Source organism: Brassica napus, chromosome A9 (genome assembly GCF_020379485.1).
Source record: "Brassica napus cultivar Da-Ae chromosome A9, Da-Ae, whole genome shotgun sequence".
In the NCBI taxonomy this organism is placed as follows: Eukaryota; Viridiplantae; Streptophyta; class Magnoliopsida; order Brassicales; family Brassicaceae; genus Brassica; species Brassica napus.
In genome coordinates, this window is record NC_063442.1 from 36,136,088 (window position 1) to 36,155,356 (window position 19,269).

General features: G+C 36.8%; 2 protein-coding genes, 1 long non-coding RNA gene and 1 other non-coding gene across 4 annotated transcripts; 2 read left to right on the forward strand and 2 right to left on the reverse strand.

The window, feature by feature from the left end:
- The first annotated feature begins 1,676 nt into the window (after window positions 1–1,676).
- On the forward strand, window positions 1,677–4,364 carry LOC111212435 (serine/threonine-protein kinase ZRK7-like). The gene is made up of 3 exons (XM_048741229.1): window positions 1,677–2,255; window position 2,608; window positions 3,726–4,364. The coding sequence occupies exons 1-3, from the start codon at window positions 1,867–1,869 to the stop codon at window positions 4,362–4,364; spliced, it is 1,029 nt and encodes a 342-aa protein (XP_048597186.1). The 5' UTR covers window positions 1,677–1,866.
- Window positions 4,365–5,101: 737 nt separating this feature from the next.
- On the reverse strand, window positions 5,102–6,394 carry LOC125578466 (serine/threonine-protein kinase ZRK1-like). Its single transcript, XM_048741230.1, has one exon. The coding sequence runs from the start codon at window positions 6,288–6,290 to the stop codon at window positions 5,280–5,282; it is 1,011 nt and encodes a 336-aa protein (XP_048597187.1). The 5' UTR covers window positions 6,291–6,394; the 3' UTR covers window positions 5,102–5,279.
- A 936-nt stretch (window positions 6,395–7,330) lies between these two features.
- On the forward strand, window positions 7,331–10,522 carry LOC125578467. The gene is made up of 2 exons (XR_007316577.1): window positions 7,331–8,109; window positions 8,189–10,522. It is a non-coding gene; the product is annotated as an uncharacterized LOC125578467 (long non-coding RNA).
- Window positions 10,523–18,382: 7,860 nt separating this feature from the next.
- Window positions 18,383–18,489, reverse strand: LOC125578676. Its single transcript, XR_007316759.1, has one exon. It is a non-coding gene; the product is annotated as a small nucleolar RNA R71 (small nucleolar RNA).
- Window positions 18,490–19,269: the final 780 nt, after the last annotated feature.

Sequence of the window (19,269 nt, forward strand, 5' to 3'; positions counted from 1 at the left end):
GGGGAATGAATGCAAACACAATATGAGATTTCTTTTTCAAATTTTCGTGAATCAAATGCAAGAAACTTCTTCTCTTTTGTTTTTCTTTTCTTAAGAACAATAACAATACAAAAACTGTTTTTATGGCTTTTCGGTTTATGATGAAAACAAATGCAAGCAAATGAAATATGATGCAAGGATAGATATCACCTTAGTCAGGAGCTTGAGCTCTGATACCAAAATGTTGTAGGCACAGGGGGGGTAACCCACGAATTGATAGAGGTTGGATCCAAGCTACAACCTGAGAACAATGAGAACTGATTTTTATGAGTTTTTAGAGTTTTATAATGCAAACAGAAACAAATATGAATATGAATCAAAATGATAATATGAATAAAAACAAATAGAAAAGGGATAGATTGATGGAGATGGGATCTTTGTTGCTGGATGTGTATCACTCTCAACAAGGATCAATGGATGGGAGATGAATGAAGATGGAACCGGTCTTGCTGGATGTGTATCACTCTCAAGATCGATTAATGGATGGAGATGGGATGATGGACGCCACAAAGCTCTGTGAAAGGAGGCTTTGATAAGTCAAGTTGCTCCAGAGTTGTTTCTCACACACTCAAAAGACTTAGAACAATAGTTTTGAGAAACTAGAAAAAACTGTATTTTCATTCATAAAAGTTCAAGGGTGATTTACAATGAAGAAACAACTTGAGCTTTATAGGCTCGACTACTGGGACTCTCTAACAGTCATAAAATGACATAAGGAAACTAATAAAGTCGAAATAATAAACTTGGAAGCAAATGAATTGATGGCTCCATGAAAACTAGCCGTTGGAGGCTTTATGATGAGAATCTTGGCCAAATGAATGTAGATGGTGTTCTCCTTGTATCTGGACGGTTTGAGGGGATAACTAAGCTTCCTGGGAACCTTCTTGATGGTTTGTAGGGTGCTGAGGTCGTGCCTAATCTGAAGGAAAAAGAGCTGTTGGAGCTGGATGGCAAGAAGCTCCAAATAAGGCAAGTTGGGGTTAATGAGGATCCTCCTGATCCTATGTGGGCTGGTGCATGGAATGAACTTGTCTGACTCTTCTGGACCATTGGATAGACTTCCTGAATGCATAGATATATCTCCTGGTCGCCAATGTCTGGTTTGAAACTGATTGAACCGGTTAGCTTCCAATTGAGGCAAGTGTAGAACTGGTTTGACCGGTTTTGGAGATTGGATCATAACTTCATAATTCCGTGGCCATTTCTCCTGATATTGGGCTTTCTGGAAAGATGATAAACTCCTCTTGAATCCTATGATGGGCTTTGGTTCAGGCCGCTCCTTCCTTGGGCTGGAATCTCCTTCTAAAGTCGGGTACTCGCAGATGGACGGGCTGGAAAACCTCTGACTTGTAAAATTCATAACTTCTTGCTCCGTGCGTATTTTGGACTGATTCCAAATGGTCTGGACTCCTTCGTGAGTGTAGACTCCATTAAAATTTGTCTCGTGACTTAAACCCTCCTGGTTTGTAAGATACAACATTTTTAGTGCACATGTGTTCTGCTTGGCGCCTTGGCTGGTTAAGTAGGGCTTTGGGTTGACCTCCGGTTCGGTTGCTGATCTGATGACCACATCACCCATCTTCAAATTTTATACAGTTCCAAGGCAATGGACTACTAAAATTGTCAACCAGTTGGAAAGTCTTTCCTCTGCATACTCACAAAACATTATAACCTTGTAGGCCATCTTCTATGACCAAAAAACATTAATGATGGTCCTACAGATAACCAGAACCAACTCAAGTTGACTTGACTTGCTTTTGGCTTCTCTCTTTCCTTCTTTCTCTCTAGTGTCCCTTCCTTCACAAGAAGATCTTTCTGGGTTAAATTATGTTGTGTTTGTCAAGTAGGAAGAAGGAGAAGAAGAAAAAAAAGGAGATCAATCTCCAGAAGAACGAGAGCTTATTTCTGGAGGAACTCATAGCATCTTCAGGAGGTAAATACAATCCTATCCGTACGTTTTCTTCCCGCCAGATCCTTCAAGCTACAGACAACTTCAACATGAGCAACGCAATCTGTGAAGACAGATTCGTGTGGTACAAAGGTACGATAGAAAACATAACCGTGCTGATCAAGAACTACAATGAAGAAAGCTTAACGATGATCCCTGACAATATATACCGTGACATAGCAGTCTCATCGATGATGAGTAGCCACAAGAATGTTCTCAAGCTATTAGGGTGTTGTCTAGAGTTTCCTACCCCGGTTCTCGTGTGTGAGTACCTGATATCTTGCATATTTACATTGTTTTATCCATTCATCCATGAGCATTTTCATCATATATATTAGGACTTAGCCATGTCTTGGTTGCATTTTGCATTCATTGTCTTTATTAGGTGCTGGAGTGTGCCATGAAGTGATTTGAGATGTTTGGGAGCATTGTGATCCAAAAGGGGTGAAAGATGAGCATGGATGGAGCCTTTAGAGAAATCTTCTGTTGCTAAGATTTTGTGGAGACACAGCAAATTGAGTTAGCTTTCTAATGGAAGTGGTTTCAAGTCATTTGGAGATGTAATGAAGGAGTTATGATCAATTTACTAGAGGCATATCCATCCTGGTCGAGCATCGCAGAGTGACCTCTCAGAGCGACCTACCGAGGTCGCTCCCAGCCAGAGCGACCAGTCCAGAGCGACTACCTCAAGTCACTCCCAGCCAGAGCGACCATCCAGAGCGACCAGCTCAAGTCACTCGCGTTTTGACGCGTCGAGACACAAAAAAACGCGTCGGGAATGACCTCCTGGAGCGACTATGCTAGGTCGCTCCGTGTGTTTTGCTTGGACGATTTTTATGTTATTTCAGGGGCCTTTTGGTCATTTGTTTTGATGTTTTACACTTTCTAAACCTAAGTTAAGTACTTTGTAAGCCATTGGAGGCAAGATAATCTCTTTTCTAGAGAAGAACTAGTAAAAAACCTCTTTTGATTTAGATTTCATTGCTTTCATCTTGTGTTCTTGTTGATTTCTTATCTATTTCTCTACATGGTTAATCTGAAATCCAATATGGGTTTAAGAGGAATCATGGAGATTAGTGAGTAATCACCTTTTGAATTCATGGGTTAGGGAGATTAAGGGTGATTAGGTTAGTTCTAAGATGTTTTAGTGTAGATCATTCTTGTTCCTTGCTAGTAGAGTATTCATAATGCATCTTCTGAGTTGGCCACTCAAAAGTTGATCAATAGACATTTCCTACCCAAAAGGTGTTTGATGAAATGCCTGAGACAACTCTCCTAGGCTTTTAGTATACTTTGCCAAAGACATTTGTTGTTAAAGATGCTAAGATAGCTAATAGACTTGTTAGTAATGATTGCTTTCATATTATTCAACCAAAGACATTTGATGTTTGAGATATGTTAGCAAATGAGCATTCATCTAGACATAGAGCTTGCTTAGAATTGTGTCTAGGCTTAAGGTTGATAGTTTGATTGATCATTTGCCATCCTTAGTTCGATACTTGATCACCCAAGGTCTAATCCCTATGCCCATGAGTTCTCTTTTCCCTTAGTCAAGAAAGTATCATTTTGTTATTGCTTTCTAGTATTAGTAGTAGTTTAAAACTCATCTAAATCATTGGTTGCACTTAGATTAAGTGAGTACTTGCATTCTCAGTTCTTTGATATCCCTCAGAACTGGTTCGACAATCTTTTATACTACAACATTTGTCTTAGGAGCTTTGAAAACTCCTAACATCAGTACCCTGAAAATGGTGCTCTTACTGATATGCATGCAGGGGAAGGCATCAAGCCATTGGCTTGGAACGTGAGGTTGAAGATAGCCCGTGAGATTGCAGATGCTGTGACGTATCTTCATACTCAGTTCCCTAGGATTATAATCAATAGGGACTTAAAGCTTAAGAATATTTTCTTGGACGAGAATTGGACTGCTAAGCTCACTTCTTTCAGCCTCAGCATTCCTATTCCAGAGGGAGAGTCATGTGTAATTGACATCATTTGCGGGACAACGCCACATGTCGAACCCGAATATACGGCAACAGGTTTTGTCACTGAGAATGTTAATGTTTATAGCCTTGGATCCATGACGCTCAGTCTTTTGATAGGAAAGTCTTGGTTCATTTATCATCCGTATGAAGATTACAGTTACAAGCGGCTAACTGATTATGTTGAGGAGTGCTTGGGGCAAGGAATGTTCACCAAACTGATAGACCCATCCATGTTAAACAGCGTGGATGACAATGTTCCTGATCATTCAAGAGTGCAAATGGAAGCATTTGTTGAACTTGCTTTGAGATGTCTTGGATTAAGACCAGGAGAAGACAAGCCTCGCATGATAGATGTTGCAAAGGAACTGAAACATATAGAGAAACAGACCTGAAGCTGCAAGCTTCTCTGGTGAGAGCTAGGGCCAGCAGGTGTATGTATGTATCAACGTAGTGATCTCTGTATCCGTTTAAGCTCCTTGGCGACATCAATCATCTTCGGTCTCTTCTCCACACTCCTCTCGCAGCATCTGAACGTTAACTCAACAAACTTGTCCACCTGACAGCCTCCACAATATCTCTCACTCCAACCAGCTGGTATATGGTCTCGCCTTTCTCTTTATCGATGAAAATTCAAAAGCTATAAACATCAGCAAACTCTGTAACAATACTCTGTATGGAGATAAGAAGGATCCAAATATCCCATGCCATCCCATGACTTGATCTTCCATTTGAGACTTCCCCTCTAGGAGAGTTAGAGAAAGAGAGAAATCACACAGCTTAGCTGTCCAGTTCTTGTCCCAACAGCTTCATGAAGTTGATGTGATTGCGTAACACGAAACAGATATGACAATGTCGTTCTAATTCCATCTCCATCACCTCTGACTTTCTCAGGATACATCTTCATCATGCAAGAATTATTTCAAGCAGGTTATTGAAACTATGCCTTCTGTTTTCAGAACCTAAAGATAGATTCATATACCCTCTTTAATTTTTTTTCTTTTGATCAAAATGAAGCTGTGCTCCAAACATATACTATAAAACGTTATGTTATCATGAAACAGCTAAGAAGAGTTGGAGATGAAACAAGTGTCTATATCCACTGAAGGTGAACGTTTTCTAGGATAAACTCTGCAGAAATGGTATGAGATGCATTAAAGAAACGTCATGAGAAGTTCATACATAATACAAAAGAGTATCAAACTTTCTGACCATCTTACACAACCGAAACATAAATACAAGAAAAGATAAGCAAGCCAGCTACATTATACAATATATATTACACAACCGCTAGTATGAGGAGCATAATCTCAATGTGTAATCTGACCATCTTCAGACACATTTTCCAGCATCTGAGAATCGAGTGGTACTTTTTCTATGAGCATAATCTCTTTTGCCACCACGATCATCTTTGGCTGGTATCCACTGCTCCGGTCGCAACATCTCAATGCCAGATCGAGAAACAACTTCATCTGAACAGGTTCAACAGGTTCTCCTCTCTCCTGCAGATCCTTCACACATTCAGAAATATTAGAAGGAATATTCCACCGGCCATCTGATATTAGCAAACCTCCTGGTCTTCCAATCAGAAGAACCAGCATAAGGATTCCAAAACTGAACACATCTGTATACTCTGACACCAAGACCGTCAAGACATAACCAGAATCTATGTATCCGCAAGTTCCACTCCATTTAGTTTCTATCCACGATTTACCCTCGGGGAGTGTTACGGCAAGCGAGAAATCAGTGAGCTTAGCCTTCCCATTCTTATCCAAGAAAACATTCTCTGCTTTTATGTTTCTGTGTATAATGATTCTAGGGAAAGCTGTGTGAAGATACGTTATAGCAATCGCAACCTCTTTCGCAATCTTTAGACGAACATTCCACGGCAACAAAGGCGCGTCCTCGCAGCCAACACTTCCTCTCTCGTTCAAAATTTTATAGTCGTCTAGATCTTCAAACACCAACACCGGAAGAGGATATTCGAGACAACAACCTATGAGTTTGGGGAAACCACTGTGATTACTTACCCGAGCTGACAAGACAACATCGTTGTAAGCCATCTCTTCCATTCTATATATCTTGATCGAGTAAGGTTTGCCTTCGATGACGCCCTTGTACCAGGTGAAGTCTGATGAACCATCAAGGATAGAACACCTGGGATCATCTGTAGCCTTGGAGATTTGATCGAAAGAGAACATTCTGATAGGGTTTGAAATGCCGTTGCAGTCAGCTATGAGTTTCTTAAGAAACATGCTTCCGGTCTTGAGGAAGCATTCCCTCGCCTTGCCCTTCTCCTTCCTCCTCCTCCAAAATTCCATCGCTTAAGAGTTTAAAGTATTTTTCTTTCTTTTTTTGTCTTTATGTAAAAAGAGTTGAAAATTAATCGAGTGGATCACCGCTTTGCGGTCGTACACGTAGCAACTGACCTGGTTTCCATTGACGCTGCTTCCTTCCTCCTAGGTTTTGTCTAGTTTGGGCTTTTAAGTGCTTTTATGATTGTATATATTATTGTTTCTGTTGGGCTTCTTGATAAAGAGAACCCAAAAAAAACGAGTAGATCTCAAGTCCGCAACATATTACATATGTTGAACAATCGTGGTCAAAGTGTAGATTTGCAGTTGGAAATCAGCTAAAACTTTCGGAATAATCTTAGATTCAGTCATTGTCGACGCATTCGACATCTGAGGATCCGACTTTGATTAAGAAACCAAAGTGGTTTCATATGCTGTTGCTGATCAGAAGATGGTTTGTTGCATGATCAAGAATAAGATGATCTCTCTTGCAATTTCTTCTTTTCATGCAAAAAGTTATTTTTTTTTATTTTTTTTTGAATAATCAACATCTGATACAAATTTATCTTATAAAACACAATCATTTTTCTGGACCCAACTTTTTTTCGTAATTTTTTTAATTAAATACACCTCTGTATTGTAAAGTTATATCCACATGTATCTATTAATTATTCATTCATTATGATTCAGATGTTTAGGAAATAAAAGAATCAATGTTTTTATGACCCAACATTTTTTAGTTCTATATATTATTTATTCATCCATTATGAACCATGTATCTTTCGATAGTTATATTGTCGTATAAACCTAATTAATTTGTAATGTCGATTTGAATTATAGAATATATCATATACATACTTTTTAAGCTTATCCTATCGCTTATACATTTACTAACTAGATGACCTCCTGCGGTATCATTTAAATATTACTTACGGCAAGTAGTTATATATATATATATTTAAAACTTATAATAATTTAAAAAAAATTAAAGTTGTTGATAAAAATCGATAGAAAACTTATGATTGGTTGATAATGGAAGAATAACATTAAATTTTATTACATTGTATTAATCATCTTAATACATTCATCTCATCATTGTGAAAAAATAAAAAAATTAAAAGAGAAATTACAATATATGAGTTGTAGTATATACAGTATCTATGTCAAATTCAGAAAATATTATATTATATTAAAGATGGAATCAAGTAAAATGTTTAGAATTCTATCAAATAAAATGTAGAGTATATATGTGGTAACAAGGAAACAATAAATTTATGAAACACCTAAAAAATTAAAAAGTGAAAATTTAATATTTTATTTAGAACACAAAATCTATCCTATACTAAAAGCCCGATATAGAGTGATTTCACAGTGTCCACGTCGACAAATTTATTCGGCCAATCAAAACATTTCAATAATACACGTATGATCTCCTAAAGATGTTGCTTTTGTATGGGCTTTAATGTGGTTTTATTGGGCTTCACGGTTTCAATCTACTGGTACAATTAGAAGAAAAAAAAAACCTGAGACGGATAACACGATGCTCTCTCCTCTATCTCTTCGTCTTCACCGTTTCCTCTCTATCGTTTCAGTTCTCTCGATCCTCATCTCCACAATCAATACTCCATTACATCTCGATCCATCAATCTCTTCTTTATGATTTCGATTCCGTATACTCTTTCCCTGCTGCTTTATATACTGATTTTCTCTCTTGAGTGCAAACCAAACCAGCTCATCTCCGAGGATCTCAGCCGCCGCTACTTCCACCAGCCCATCTCCGCCGTCGTTTACTGCCACTCACGCGGCGTGAGCTGATGGGCGTGGATATGCTACTTATTGATCCAAGGTTCTGGATCCTTATTTTAGTATTTGGTTCCAGATTTTGAGTTTTTTTTCTTAATCCGGTTCATTATTTTCCTTCTCAGGCAAAGCTCATCCACGTCTTTATCAATGTTCACCGTCTTAACACCTTTAAACCAAATCCGCAACGAAGCAGGTTCACTTAGGTCTCAATTTCAAGTTATTAGCTAATTTCCAAAGAGTTTCAAGTTATTAGCTAATTTCCAAAGACAAGCATATAGGTTTTTCACAAAATATGTTGAGATGTATATATAGCATTCATATATTGTCATATACTAAAAACTACCTATAAATAATGCTGTTTTTTAAGTACCATAAGCACTAACGGAATCCATTTCAGGAAACTACCGGAGCTTGGCTGAGATCGCCATGAAAGCATAGAAGCAATATCCAGCCAACGAATTTACTTTATTAATCTCATACAAGTTTACAGGCTTAAAAAAAAGTTTACAGACTTAACGTAGGATGGTTATCGTGAATGCAATATACCTTGCGCTGTTTATTGTTCTATCGCCTGTCTCACCTAATAATATGTCTCATAATTTTGTTTTGGTCACTTTTATTGTGCCTCATAGTCAGTAATGTTTCTTTCATTCATCACGCCATTTTCAGGCTCAAAAGGAACGAATGAAGCAAGAAATTACAGGAACGGATCCCACAACAGCCTAACGCCACCAAAAGACGCAAGTAAAAGGCTTCCTCTGGTGAGTGGTGATGAGCTACAAAATCAAAGGGATGACAAACGAATTTGAAGAGTTGGGCAGTCCACAAAGAGAGAGATGATGCTGTCACTGCCAAGGCATTATCGACATCTTGAAAATTTTAAGAGAAGGGAAAGGGCACTAATGGCCGAGTTGGGGAGCCTGTTCATGGTTCTATTGGCAAGAACCGAGATGTAACTGAAGAGAAGAGTAGCTTTGACCTTGCAGAAACCAAATATGGAAACACGGTTGAGAAACGCAGTTAGTAAACTTTTCAAACTTCTAATGCCCACGGAGAAATACACCACAGGAGTAAAGAACATGGTGCTTGAGACACTGTCTTCTGTAAAAATTGAAGGCTTCGTGGATGGATTCAGAGGTGAAACCAAAGCGGCCAGCACGGAAAAGACGGTGGACAAGTAGTTGAGAATCATAAGCTGGAGATGAAGTAAAGAGCAATGAAATGGCATCTTTGGCTAGATCGAGGGAAAATCTGATGCTTCATGTAGCCTCTTATGCTTAGACGTATGACATGAGATTTTCTCATCCCACGGAATAGTTGTGTGCCGGTAGCGACAAGGAGTATCAAGTTCAATGCAGACCAATTAGGAGATTAAGAAGAGTGTGTGTGGGGGGGAGAGAGGCTGTGCTGTGTAAGAATAGGGAGAGGGAATACTCATAAGGATGAATTTGAGAGAATTTTGTTGTAGTCATTGTAGTCATAAACGGTTAATTTCATTAGTTTTCCCAACATCCAGCCAAATTAAAAATAACTCATGCACTCAGGCTCTTAAAGCTTATTTTAAGATTGTTATCTCTCATGTCATGTTAGCAAACAAAACATACGTTCAGTTAGAGATGGCAATTGGGTTGTACCGACCCGCCTTGTCCCGCCCCACCGCGGTACACGGTCAATGCGGGTCTTCGCGGTACAGGCCCGCGCGGGATGCGGTTCCTAGAAGAGCTGCCCAATCCCGACCCGCGACTTGCACAAGCTTTGGCGGTACAGGCCCGCGGGACTCCGATCCTCATCAATACATGCGCTACTGATGGCAATTGGGATGTACTGACCCGCCTTTCCCGTCCCGCCATCTCTATCCTGAGCATAGCACCTGCAAGAAAAAGAGACCAATAGAGATGAGAACACAACATGTCCTATGAATCAGTTGAACACAATGATGCTCAGCCAAAGGATTGAGAATCATATCGAAAGCGCACATAGAAACTCAATGTAACATAGAAACATAGAAAGAAAGAAACTGGTGAACTCGAGGGAAGGTCCTCCAGTGTTCGAGCAGCCTTAGATGACTCTTGAGAAGCTTATGGAGTATGGTAACATGCTTGTGATGGAGCAAGAAAACGTCAAGAGAGTCCAGCTTGCTGACCAATACCTTAACGAGGCTGCGTTGGGAGAGAACGTCAAGAGAGTCCAGCTTCACTGTGTAACTTGCGTTGCAGGTAAAAGTGCACAGTAAGTGAATTTGCCGGTTCCTTAAGGATGTTACTGATCCTGTCATCCTGCGGCCAAAAACTTTGATCCAATGGCTTGAAGTGACTGATAGAACTTGTGTCTTCAACTTTTGAGCTTTCCCTACTTAAATAAATCTTCTGTTTTTTTTTTTCTTCTGCTTTTGTGTAATTGTGAATTGGTGATTATGTGCAAACTTTCATATATTACAGTTGCCCTTTTATCATAAACCATTTCTCAACTTTTCTTTTGCTACCTCATGTTTCTTATTCTTCCAGTGCATTAGTGCATTATACATAAAACTATTTTGTCATGAACTGGCTATTTTAGTTTACATATCGCTGCACTACAACTACCATTAACACTGGACAAAAACGAACAATAAGCTGCGGATACCCGCGCGTCCCGCGGGATACACCGAACCCATCCCGCTTCTCGTCCGGGCCTGGATCTTAGTAACCAATCCCGCCCCGCAACAGATCCAAACGGGTTAGGCCCGCGGGCAGGTTCAAATTTTGCCATCTCTACGTTCAGTTAGTACCTGAGGAAATATTTTTAACTGGAGTTATAATATTTAAATTTAATATTTAAATTAAAAATATATGTATTATTATAACAAAAATAAATTTTTTTATAAATTATTGGAGGTATATGAGAACTTTGACATAAATTAATGGAGTCAAATGCCAAATTTTAACTAAATATTATAGTATTTGTTTTTTTTAAATACACTAAAAGATTTTTTTTTTCCAATTTAGTGGGATCACTTGACCCCAGATGTCCCTATGTTCCCCGCCCTATGTTCAGTAAGAGTTTCAAAATAATATACTTAGTCTGTCCAACAAAAACCATCCAGGTTATTATCGAAACTTTGCCACCATAACCCAATAATAAAACGATTAAAAATTGGATTAAATGGTAAGTGGATGTTTGTACCGCAGGCTACCAAATTAAAAATTAGTAATGACCTTTAGACTTTGAAAGGGCTAATAGTTAAAATAAATATTATATTTATCATCACACTATTTAAATAACTAATAATAAAAGCAATCCGCTTACAATTTTGTTAACCGGCTTTACCAAGGGTCATGGCATGGCATTGGCACAAATGAAAAGCACCGACGAAGAAACAAACCCTATGTCTACCACTAAACTTTTATGGCAGTTCGTATCACAACATATTTCGAGACATGTTGCACTACATAAACCAGTCCTATCGTTGCAAGTATTATGTGGATTCGGCCAGGGTCCTCCTCATTGGTAGTAGCACGATCAAAGAGGCACCACAAGAGACCGATCACCATTGCTTTCTCTTGATGGTCCGTGTTTGGACTTGCATCTCTTGATGGTCCAAGAATAGTTCATGAAACAAATAGAAATCTGTCAGGTTATGTAGTCATCATCTTATTTTTTGTGTGTACTCTTAAGTCTGAACACGCTAGATATGGATAAATTATAAGATGAAAATCTACGAGCTTATGATGATTAACAAAAGCCAAGGTCAAAAGTTAATAGCTGTTCTTTTGTACTTCTCAAAACCATTGTTCATTTAGGAACAACTATATGTTTCTCTACCAAACATTACTTCATTGATGAATATATATATATATATATATATATATATATATATAATGGCTTTACAACTTGAAAAGATTGGTAAGAGATACAAAAATATGTTGCTTTGATTCGAGATTTATGGATTAAAATAATTATTTGCTTTTAAATGCACGAACAAAAGCTTCGAACTTCTTAACTAGCTATTGATCTACCTTAGCTTATTATTATGTTTTTTTAACCACAAGCCTATTAATAGGTTATAAGCTACGAACTTCATATTATGTTACACCTTAGCTACTGACTTCATATTATGTTATAAAGAGTGGTAATCTCCACTTTGGAGCTTATAACTGGATCATGGAAAATTGCTGGTGGGTGCAAAGATTTGAAGATATCTCATTTACTTGGACGCGAAGAAAGATAATTTAGGTGGTGGATCTTTTGGCTAAAGCTAGAATTCCTAATGACAATTTATTTGTATGTTATTACAATGTACTTACTTTAATTGTTCATCCTCTCTATGAAGGATTATGTAAACTCCACCTAAGTTTAATAAAATTAGTCGTTATAAAAAAATTATGTACACTACTATTTCTTACATTTAATTATATATTGATCCACCTTAGCTTATTAAAAGTCCAATACCACAAAAATAAAAACTTATCTATTACAATTCATCAAAAGTGTTTTGAAATAAGACTATGAAAAGAAAACAAGAAAAAACACTTTCTTTGAATTTAAATACTTTCAATATAAAACAAAATCAACAATTAAATATAACAAGAGATTATATAAAAATAATACAACAAAATCAACAATTAAATATAAAAAGCAACTATAGTCTATAATATTTGATATTCATATAAAAAATCAACAATTACATATAGAAAGCAATTATCCGCGCGAAGCGCGGAAAAAAAAGATCTAGTATATTTAATAAGACAATTATAAACCTTAGCAAAAAAACTAAATAAAAGATACTCATTGGTTCATCCGGTGGTTCAGTAGGTTACCAAGGTTAATGGTTTTTAGCAGATTTTATCATATTTTCATTAACAGATCCCCTATATATTATTCGAGAAGCATTACAACATGTTTTGGTAGCCATGTGTCATCATGAGAATGCTTCTCAAATTTACTAGATAAAAATGTTGGTCCATAGAAACGTATAATATATTGTTTATTAAACTAAACATAAAACTATTATTAATGTAATTAATTATTTCCTTAAATAAAATTTACGGAATTACCTAATATGGTTATAATATATATATGACAATTAATGATTTGAATATGAAGATTTGATAAAAAAATTTATAGCCTTTACTATTTTTGTTAAATTTATATTATGAAAATAAATTAAACAATAATATTAACTATATAGCAAAAAAATTAGAATTTTTTATATATGTTATATTTTAATTTTTAAAGACGACAATAAATTAATAAAACATTTAAAAAAAATTCACATATTATATTTTTGATTAATAGTTTAAATCTCCTATAGATTAATCATGGAGCATTATAATATTTTTTGGTAGTCACGAATTATTTTCATAACTCTTAGATAAATATGTTGGTCCAACTAAACATATGTTATTCAATATAATCTCTTTAAATTAATACTCTAAATTAATATACACTAAAAATTTCTATGATATAATATAATATAATTTTATTGTCTCAAATTGAGTTTTTGGTTTAATTAGTATATCGATAAATTATTAATCTCTATAAATTAAGAAAAAAATATCATTTTGATGTAGTCCTAACATTATTAATTTATAAAGGTTCCACTGTATTTTAATTATACTAACTATCATATTTAATTAGTAGTGTACAAAATAATATTCCTTATTATTTCCTTAAATAAAAGCTACAGAATTACCTAATATAATTAATATATATATATATATCATAATTAATGTTTATAAATAATAAAGATTTGATAACAATTTTTTATCCTCTTTACTTTTTATTTAATTTTATATTATTAAAAGAAATTAAAAAATCTTATTAATCATATAATAAAAAAAAATTTAGATTTGTTCTTATATGTTATATTTTGATTTTTTTAAAACAACCATAAATTACTAAAATTGGTAAAAATATCACATTGAAAATTTTGTGACAAATGATAACGTTTTTTAGTTCAGCCAATCGTTTTTTTAATGGGTGTTAAACAGTTTATAATGATTAACTAAATGGATCACGCATAATAGATTGTTGAATACCCAAAATAAATATGAACCATCATCCATTTCATTTAAATTTTTGGTATAATAAAAAAAATATATGGTTGGGCAAAAAAACTGAATCCAAATAACCGAACCAAATCTAATCCAAAAAATAGTACAAATTTATAACCTAAATTGGTTAGATATCCAAATGAATTCAAAATTTTGGTATCTAGATAACCAAAACTGAATCGAAATATTTGGTATCTAAATTTAACATTTAAGAATATACAAAATATATGAGATGTTTTAAAATTTTCCAAAATACTTAGAAATATATAAAATAGTTAAATGCACATTTTTAAAATAGCTAAACAATACTCTAAATACCAAAAATATTTAAAATATTTATTTATTTTTTGTCCAAATATTTATGATAGACCAATTTTATGTTAAGTTAGTATTTTGGCATTTATTTTGCAAATTTATATGTTATATATTATTTTTGCTTTTAGATTTTGAAAAAAAATAAAGTATGTATGAATTTGAATATTTTTTATAAAAAATTAAATGGGTTATCCGAACCTAAACCCGACATGAACCTGCAAAAAATCGAACCAAACTGCAAAGATCTAAACCAAACAGAATCTAATTGAACGAAATGGTATCCAAATGTCTATCCCTAATCAAATGTAAAAAAAGGTTATTGATAGCAAAATATATATTTAAATATAACATATTAAAAATCTCACTCTGCGCATGGCGCGGGTTATCATCTAGTATTTTTTAAAACTCAAACCAGATTAACTACCAAATTACCATTGCCGGTCTGACCACGGATCCGGATCGAGTGTAGAAATACTTTCTTAGCAAAATGGTTGAGAAAAGTATAATTTGTCAGTTGGATATGATCCACCGGGTACGTTTTCTTCCCACCAAAAATGATATTACCACTAAATTTAGTGTTCTGTGAGTATTATTAAACTAAATTTCACAAATAATAGTCTATTCTTTTGTAAAGCACAAAAGGAAGAATGTCAAACCATTTCCAGAATTTAAAAAAAATATGAAGTGGTTTTGGGCCAACTGATCAACTTCTAATTTTAAAGGAATATGAAGTGGTTTCTGGCCAACTGATCAACTTCCAAAAATCGTCCATACAATTTGGATATAAGATTGAGGAGACTAGCAGGCAAGAGTTAAAAGATATTTTGGGAATATAAAATATAGGAGGCATGGGATCTTATCTTGGCCTTCCTGAAAGTCTTGGTGGTTCAAAAATACAAGTTTTTAGATTTGTACAGGATCGTCTAAATAATAGGGTAAATGGCTGAATTTTCAAGTTTTTTACTAAAGGAGGAAAGAAGGTGATTATCAAATCTGTGGTTACAGCTTTATCAAATCTGTGGTTACAGCTTTAGCAAATCATGTGATGTCTATCTATAGGTTACCAAAAGCTACAACGAAGAAGCTGACAAGTGCGGTGGCACAATTTTAGAGGAGTACGGGGAGAAACACAAGAAGTATGCACTGGAAATTATGGGATAAATTATGCATAAATAAGGAAGATGGGGGCTTAGGCTTTAAAGATCTTACGGATTTTAACACGGCTATGCTTGCAAAACAGCTATGGCGACTGATAGAAAAGCCAAATACATTATTTTTTCTAGTTTTCAAAGAACGGTATTACAGGAATGTATCACCCCTGGAACAGATCCGTTCATACTCCCCGTCATATGGCTGGAGAAGTATTGTATCAGCTAGATCTCTGGTTAGCAAAGGACTAATTAAACGGATGGGAACATAATAATCTATATCTGTATGGAATGATCCATGGCTCCCAACCACTCGCCCGAGACCAGCAAACAAAAATCAACAACACAATTTTCTGGACCTTACAGTGGACTCTCTTATTGATCCAGTCTCACGAACTTAGAATTCGCAGGCAATTACGAATTTGGTGGATCCCCATGGTGTGAACATTATTGAAAGTATTCCTCTGAGTAGAAATCAGATGGTGGATAAGGATGGCTGGCACTTTACTAACAGTGGAAGATACACGGTAAAATCGGGATACCAAGTAGAACGAGTTTACCCGGATAAGGAAAAACCACTAGTTCTTTATGGACCCAATGTAGATATATTGAAAGCATTATGTTGGAAAGTGAAATGTCCACCGAAACTGAGACACTTTGATATCTTGCATATTTACATTGTTTTATCCACTCATCCATGAGCATTTTCATCATATAGATTAGGATTTAGCCATGTCTAGGTTGCATTTTGCATTCATTGTCCTTATTAGGTGCTGGAGTGTGCCATGAAGTGATTTGAGATGTTTGGGAGCATTGTGATCCAAAAGGGGGTGAAAGATGAGCATGGATGGAGCCTTTAGAGAAATCTTCTGTTGCTAAGATTTTGTGGAGACACAGCAAATTGAGTTAGCTTTCTAATGGAAGTGGTTTCAAGTCATTTGGAGATGTAATGAAGGAGTTATGATCAATTTACTAGAGGCATATCCATCCTGGTCGAGCATCGCAGAGTGACCTCTCAGAGCGACCTACCGAGGTCGCTCCCAGCCAGAGCGACCAGTCCAGAGCGACTACCTCAAGTCACTCCCAGCCAGAGCGACCAGCCAGAGCGACCAGCTCAAGTCACTCGCGTTTTGACGCGTCGAGACACAAAAAAACGCGTCGGGAGTGACCTCCTGGAGCGACTATGCTAGGTCACTCCGGGTGTTTTGCTTGGACGATTTTTTATGTTATTTCAGGGACCTTTTGGTCATTTGTTTTGATGTTTTACACTTTCTAAACCTAAGTTAAGTACTTGGTAAGCCATTGGAGGCAAAAGAATCTCTTTTCTAGAGGAGAACTAATAAAAAACCTCTTTTGATTGAGATTTCATTGCTTTCATCTTGTGTTCTTGTTGATTTCTTATCTATTTCTCTACATGATTAATCTGAAATCCAATATGGGTTTAAGAGGAATCATGGAGATTAGTGAGTAATCACCTTTTGAATTCATGGGTTAGGGAGATTAAGGGTGATTAGGTTAGAGCTAGGATGTTTTAGTGTAGATCATTCATATTTCCTTGCTAGTAGAGTAATCATAATGCATCTTCTGAGTTGGCCACTCAGTTGTTGATCCTTAGGCATTTCTCACCCGAAAGGTGTTCGATGAAATGCCCGAGACAACTCTCCTAGGCTTTTAGTATACTTTGCCAAAGACATTTGTTGTTAAAGGTGCTAAGATAGCTAATAGACTTGTTAGTAATGATTGCTTTCATATTATTCAACCAAAGACATTTGATGTTTGAGATATGTTAGCAAATGAGCATTCATCTAGACATAGAGCTTGCTTAGAATTGTGTCTAGGCTTAAGGTTGATAGTTTGATTGATCATTTGCCATCCTTAGTTCGATACTTGATCACCCAAGGTCTAATCCCTATGCCCATGAGTTCTCTTTTCCCTTAGTCAAGAAAGTATCATTCTGTTATTGCTTTTTAGTTTTAGTCATAGCTTAAAACCCATCTAAATCATTGGTTGCACTTAGATTAAGTGAGTACTTGCATTCTCGGTGCTTTGATATCCCTCAGAACTGGTTCGACAATCATTTATACTACAACATTTGTCTTAGGAGCCTTGAAAACTCCTAACATCAAATTGGCGCCGTTGCCAAATTCTGAGTAGATTTCAACATTGAGATTTAGTCACTTGCTTGAGACTAAGTCATTTTTATTTTCTTTTGTTACTGATTCTTCTTCACCTCCCTTTAATCTACAGGTGTATGAACTTGCGAAGCAGGGGTCCATCAAACCTAGTTCCAAGAGCCGCAGACATCAGAGCTTTAGAGAGAGAGTGTGCTAGAAAGAGAAGAAAAGAAGAGCAACAAGCTCACTTGCAAAGATTGGATACTGATATGGGAGACATACCTCAGGATGATGCTGCCGCCAATGGAGTTAACAACGTTCCACCAAACCAACAGCGAGCAGCTCGACCCATTGGCACTTATGACCGTCCCAACATTCATGGTCATAGATTGGGAATCCGAGCACCAGCTGTAGCAGCCAACAACTTTGAGATCAAATCAGGACTCCTCAATGTGATTGAGAACAACAAGTATCATGGCTTGGCTCTAGAGGATCCATTTGATCACTTGGACAGGTTCGACAGCTACTGTGGGTTGTCAAAAACCAATGGTGTGTCCGAAGATGTCTTAAAGCTCAAGCTATTCCCTTTTTCTTTGGGGGATAAGGCACGTCAGTGGGAGAAGTCTCTACCCAGCGAATCTATCACCACTTGGGATGACTGCAGGAAAGCATTCTTGGAGAAGTTCTTCTCTACTTCAAGAACTGCTAAGCTGAGAAATGAGATCTCCAGCTTTCAACAGAAGAACTTGGAAGGCTTCAGTGAAGCCTGGGAGAGATTCAAGGGCTACCAAGCTCAATGCCCACACCATGGCTTCTCTAAGGAGAGCTTGCTGAGCATATTCTACCGTGGTGCTCTTCCTAAGTACAGAGCCAGACTGGATACATCTAGCAATGGGTTTTTCTTGGGGAGGACTGAGGAGGATGCTGAGGAGCTGGTTGACAACATGGTAAAGAGTGACGCAGTCTACAGTGGAGACCACGACAGAGGCAGTAGAACAGATGATAAGCAGACGAGGAAGGAGTTGAAGCTCTACAGGATAAGATAGACCTTCTCATTGCTGATAAAGCCACCCAAGAGCAGCTGCACTTTGTTGGTAACCCAAGCCAAGAGACACCACCTGTTGTCATGAGGTTGAGGGTTTGGAAGGCCAGGAAGAGCTGTGTTTCATCAACAACAATGGTAGCTGGTACAAAAAAGAGCCCAACTTTCAGTACAACAACTACCAACAGAAATCCTATCTCAACAACCAACAGAGTGGTTATCCGCCTAGAAACAACCAGCAAGGCAGCTATCAGCCTCAGCAAAACCCCTCGTCTGGTTCCTCTGCTCCTCAAGAGAGCAGCACTGATACCTTACTGAAACAAATCTTGGAGTCTCAGACTAGAAGTGAGAAGCATGTTGGTTATGAGTTGAAGAACCTTCATACCAAGATTGATGGGAGCTACAATGAGCTCAACAACAAATTCTCACACCTTGCTTCTACAGTCAGGAATTTAGAGAATCAGTTTGCTTCCATGAACACTCACCAGAATCGCCAGCAAGGATCTCTACCTGGAAAGTCTGACCAAAACCCCAAGGAGGCCAAAGCTATCA

Coding starts and splice junctions, on each gene's coding strand:
- LOC111212435 (XM_048741229.1), top strand. CDS start 1,867: ATGTTGTGTTTGTCAAGTAGGAAGAAGGAGAAGAAGAAAAAAAAGGAG.
- LOC125578466 (XM_048741230.1), bottom strand. CDS start 6,290: ATGGAATTTTGGAGGAGGAGGAAGGAGAAGGGCAAGGCGAGGGAATGC.